The following is a 5,858-nucleotide window of genomic DNA, read 5'->3' on the forward strand; positions in this document are numbered from 1 at the left end:
CTGCAGGTCAGGAAGGGGGTGCCGGGCTGGAGGGATCCGGCTGAGACAAGGTGGGGGGAGGGGGGATGAAGAAACTGGTGAAGTCCAAGTTCATCCCCTGCGGTTGGAGGGTTCCCAGTCGGAAGATAAGATGCTCCTCCTCCGACCGTCGGGTTGTTGTGGTTTGGCGGTGGATGAGTCCAATGACCTGCATATCCTCGGTGGAGTGGGAGGGGGAGTTGAAATGCTGTGCCACAGGTTGGTTTGGTTGGTTCGTCCGGGTGGCCCAGGGGTGCTCTCTGAATCGCTCCGCAAGTAGGCGGCCTGTCTCCCCAATATAGAGGAGGCCACACCGGCTGCAGCGGATGCAGTAGATGATGTGGGTGGAGGTGCAGGTGAATCTGTGGCGGATATGGAAGTTTCCCTTGGGGCCTTGGAGAGAAGTGAGGGGGGAGGTGTGGGCGCAAGTGTTGCACCTCCTGCGGTTGCAAGGGAAGGTGCCGGGAGTGGAGGTTGGGTCGGTGGGGGGTGTGGATCTGACAAGGGAGTCGCGGAGGGAGTGGTCTCTACGGAAAGCTGATAGGGGAGGGGAGGGAAATATATCCTTGGTGCTGGGTCTGTTTGGAGGTGGCGGAAGTGACGGCGGATGATGCGCTGTACATGGAGGTTGGTGGGGTGGTAGGTGAGGGCCAGTGGGGTTCTGTCCTGGTGGCGGTTGGAGGGGCGGGGCTCAAGGGCGGAGGAGCGGGAAGTGGAGGAGATGCGGTGGAGGGCACCGTCGACCATGTCGGGGGGGAAATTGCGGTCCTTGAGGAAGGAGGCCATCTGTGTTGTACGTATTTTGTACTGGTCCTCCTGGGAGCAGATGCGGCGGAGACGAAGGAGTTGGGAGAATGGGATGGCGTTTTTACAGGGGGCAGGATGGGAGGAGGTGTAGTCCAGGTAGCTGTGGGAGTCGGTCGGTTTGTAGTAGATGTCCGTGTTGATTCGGTCGCCTGAGATGGAAATCCTAACCTGAGATCTTCTTCCCGACCTCTCCCCCCCCCCCCCAGTCTGACCTATCACCCTCACCTTGACCTCTTTCCACCTATCACATTTCCGACGCCCCTCCCCCAAGTCCCTTCTCCCTATCTTTTATCTTAGCCTGCTGGACCAACTTTCCTCATTCCTGAAGAAGGGCTAATGCCCGAAACGTCGATTCTCCTGTTCCCTAGATGCTGCCTGACCTGCTGCGCTTTTCCAGCAACACATTTCCATCTCATATGTATGAAATTGGCCAAGTAATAAAAGACAAATGCAAACTTGCTATTTCATGATGGCAGTAGTGTGTGTTGGTGTGCACAGGGTGATTCATTAATGTTTCAACATTCAATGCAAATGGAGTTAATTTTTAAACTGATGCCATACCAGGAGCAAAATCAAAGGAAGTAACTGAGTTAAACCTTTGGGGAAAAAAAAGTGCATGCATATAATAATGGTAAACAAGAGTAAAATAACGCAAGTTACTCCAGCCTTTTTTCCCCTTATTCCAACCAAATTCTAGCTTACCATCTGGGGAAGATTCAAGTGCTAGGAAATCCATTTGGCTGACACCAGCAGCAATAGGCAACTACACATTCACACATTCAGGAACACAGATACGCACAGTTCCAAGCAATATGTCATCGTGTAGACCTGACGTGCGATGTCATGTGCAAATGCAGGGAAGCTCATGTAATTTTGAACTGGAGACTCAGTAGTGAAGGGAGTGGACAGGAGGGAACACTGGAGGGAAAAGGAAGAGGATCTAACCACGACATCGTTCCACATCATCCACAATTCCCCTGACTTTCTGCCCTGCCCCCACTTTCCCCAAACCCTCCCCTCCTGATCTCCTTGGTCCAAATCTCTTCACCCACTCCAACTTCCCAGATCCTCCCGGTTTTCTTCCATCGCTGGGCTGAGTCCCCCTGGAAACGTGCATACGCGATTTAAAGCAGCACATAACACATGCAATCATGTTAGCAAATGCAGTCTTTTAAAAAGAAACTAAGCTTACCTATAGACTCTCAAATAAGGAACGTCACTGTTGACTTACCTAGTACAGCTCTGTCAAGACTAAAGTAGGTACAGACTTTCAAATGTAACACAGACATGTATCCCTGAAAAAAAAAACACATCAATAAATTCAATTTATGAAAATACTAATGTACTAAACTAAACTACGATATACTAAATTAGAAATTGCTTTTTGCTAATTTTAAACAATCTGAAAACAAGGTCCATTCTTTCATCCCTCTCCAAAATTAATCACAGTATTGACAAAGGATATATATCTCCATTAACATTCTTACAATGGCAAGAAACCTTACAAACATAACTAATCTTTCCATTCTAGATGCTACGTGCTACCCCATTCCTACTTTTTTGTACACGTTGCATGCAATCACCAGTTTGAAATGGAAACTTCATGTCAGTGATGCTAGTTGAAGTTCAAAGTTTAAATTGATTTAGAACAGGATTTGTCTTTGTCTGACTAACTATCCTGCCAATTAAAACGTCAGTCACCTGCAGCAATTTATGTACCTTCCATTGCTAGCTATATGGAATTATTAGTGGTGGTTTAAAAATCAGCCTCCTGTTTGGAGACTTGAAAAAAAAGCAGACATAGAATGAAATAACCACATAGAATGTTGGGTTGTATTGATTAAAGAGCACATTAGTTAAAAAGAATCACATTAACTCTGCTTTTTTCCCCACTGATGTATTGCCAGCAATTTCTGTTTCAGAGCTCCAGCATCTGCAGTTTTGTTTTATTTTAGTTAGGTACATAAATACTTGTTGAAGTCAGCTCAAATGATTCTAATAAATATTATGCTATTATGTTACATTAAAATTCCTAAAAGCAATAAAGACTCAAAACCAATTTTCTCAACAAATGCAATGGCATGTACTGTATAATGGCAGTAAAATTCACATTTCTGGTATTGCTGTGGCGATGGTTATATTCCTATTTTACAAAAGTACTGCACAAATATGTGTTATAATATTTGTATTCATCGGATGAAAAAAGATGAAAACATGGGCTATTTAACCATAAGGTACAGGAGCAGAATTAGGCCATTCTGTCCATCAAGTCTGCTCACCATTTGGTCATAGCGGACATGTTTCTCAACCACACTTTCCTGCCTTCTTCTCCTATTCCTGGATCCCCTTACTAACCAAGAACATATCATTGTCATAAATAAGTGCAAGACTTGGCCTCAGTCTTCCAAGGCAATGAGTTCCACAGATTCACCACCCTCTCTGGCTGAAGAAATTCCTCAACTCAGTTTTAAAAGGTCATTATTTCACTCTAAGGCAGTACCCTCGGTCTCAGTCTCTCCTACTAGTGGAAACATCTTTTCCACGTTCACTCTCTAGGCCTCAGTATTCTGTAAACTACAATGAGATTCCGCAGCCCCCTCCACCTCATCCTTCTAAACTCCACTGAGTAGAGTCCTCAACTGCTCTTCATATGACAAGCTCTTCATTCCTGTAGTCATTGTGAACCTCCTCTACATCCTGAGGATAGCAGATCCTTCCTTAGATACAGAGCAGAAAACAGCTCACAATATTCTAAATATGGTCCGACTAGCGCTTCATACAGCTTCAGCAGTACATCTTCGCTCTTATAATCCAGCCCTCTATAAATGAATGCTAACACTGCATTTGCCTTCCTAATTCCCAAATGAACTTGCACGTTAACCTTAGGAGAATCCTGAACTAGGAACCAGAGTTCCTTTGATTCAGATTTACAAAGTATTCTATGCTTCTATTTTTTCCATCAAAGTGAATAGCTTCACACTTTCCCACATTGTATTTCATCTTGGAGCTTGGTTCAAGTTCTTCTGCAGTCTCTCTTCTTCACCATAAGCCGCCCTCCATCTATCTTTGTGGCATCTGCAAATTTAGCAGCAGTACTCTTAAATGCTTCATCCAGATTGTTAACATATAACGTGAATAGTTGTGGCCCCAACACTGACCCCTGCGGAACTCCACTACTCATTGGCTGCCAAAAAGACCCCTTTGTCGACACACTCTGCTTTCTGCCAGTCAGCAAATCTTCTATCCATGCTAGTAACTTGCCCCCAACACCATGTGCTCTTTGCCCCTTAGTATGTCTCTTAACATGGAGGAAATTACATTGGAAAGTCTTTACTCAGTCATTCGGCAGTGTTTTTAAGAATGTCATACGTTCAACGTGAAGATTTGGTATTTTATTTAATCTATCAGGTGTCGTTAATTGATCCACTTTTATTCATTGAGTCTTAGTCCTGAGAAAATGGTCATCAGCTGTCTTAAAGTAATTATTCAAAGTTTGGGTGAAGATTTGTAGCTCGGGTGCTCGTTGTTGTTCTGTTCGCCGAGCTGGAAATTTTTGTTGCAAACGTTTCGTCCCCTGTCTAGGTGACATCCTCAGTGCTTGGGAGCCTCCTGTGAAGCGCTTCTGTGGTGTTTCCTCTGGCATTTATAGTGGCCTGTCCCTGCCGCTTCCGATTGTCAGTTTCAGCTGTCCACTGTAGTGGCCAGTATATTGGGTCCAGGTCGATGTGTTTGTTGATGGAGTTTGTGGATGAGTGGCATGCTTCTAGGAATTCCCTGGCTGTTCTTTGTTTGGCTTGCCCTATAATGGTAGTGTTGTCCCAGTCGAATTCATGTTGCTTGCCGTTTGCGTGTGTGGCTACTAAGGATAGCTGGTTGTGGCGTTTCGTGGCTAGTTGATGTTCACGGATGCGGATCGTTAGCTGTCTTCCTGTTTTCCAGCTCGGCAAACAGAACCACAACAACGAGCACCCGAGCTACAAATCTTCACCCAAACTTTGAACACCTACGGGCGAGAGACGCTAAGACAAGCCAGGAAATGGGAATCCTGTGCTAACCGCCTAAGCGCCATATACGAACAACTCCGGTTCCTGCATGAATGCCGAAAGAATCGAATCCTTCCACCATGTGTCAGATACAGATCGCCAGTCTACAGATCGCCAGTCAACAATCCACCAGCCAGGGACACAGCCAGACAGAACGGATTCAGGATGATCCAGGTAATGATTACAGACGCGCACAACAGACTTCACAAATACAGACAAGAAATTGCACGCCAAAAGTCGTTAATTTCAAAAACCACTAATCAGGAATGGACCCAGACCATAGAACGGGCTGTCACCATAGGACAGAACAGGACCACACACCGCAAAAAAAACGACACTAAAATAAAAAATGGCCAAACTAACACACAACAAAGAGGACACCACAACACACACCTGGGTTAAAAACCTCTCCCATAGACAGCTCACAGACACGGAAAGAACAATACAGACCAAGGGACTCAACTACAACCACAGGGACGCCAAGACAGCAGACTTCCTAGCAGCACTAGAATGCACACACAGGAACAATGGACTGACAGAAGAGACACAACAAACAGTGAGGCAAAGTATCGTACCTCTGATAACAAGGAAAAGACAAACACATAACCTCAACACCAAGGAGAGGGAAGCACTAAAATCACTAAGAAACGATAAGAACATAATCATACTATCAGCAGACAAAGGCAGAATGACGGTCATCTTGGACAAAGCAGAATACACCCGAAAAGCACAACTATTTGCAGATACCAACACCTACCAAAAGAGGGAGTTTGACCCCACCCCACAGCTCACCAATAGGATAAATAACACACTGAGGAATCTACAAAAAAACGGACAGATAACCAGGTCGGACCTACAAAGAATGAAACCTGAAAGCAACAACACCCCCAGATTCTATGGACTACCTAAAGTGCACAAACCAGACATCCCACTCAGACCCATAATATCACTACCAGGGACACCATCATACAAACTGGCCAAAGAACTACA

At 45.3% G+C, this 5,858-nt stretch overlaps 1 protein-coding gene across 1 annotated transcript in view; it reads right to left on the bottom strand.

The window, feature by feature from the left end:
- LOC122556042 (transferrin receptor protein 2-like) overlaps nt 1–5,858 on the bottom strand; it is a 28,458-nt gene that overhangs the window by 16,987 nt on the left and 5,613 nt on the right. Inside the window, exon 5 of the mRNA XM_043702437.1 lies at nt 2,057–2,120. Coding sequence (XP_043558372.1) covers nt 2,057–2,120 — 64 coding nt within the window. The remainder of the gene's footprint in view (nt 1–2,056; nt 2,121–5,858) is intronic.

The sequence above is a fragment of the Chiloscyllium plagiosum genome, chromosome 13, assembly GCF_004010195.1.
Source record: "Chiloscyllium plagiosum isolate BGI_BamShark_2017 chromosome 13, ASM401019v2, whole genome shotgun sequence".
Lineage (NCBI taxonomy): Eukaryota > Metazoa > Chordata > Chondrichthyes > Orectolobiformes > Hemiscylliidae > Chiloscyllium > Chiloscyllium plagiosum.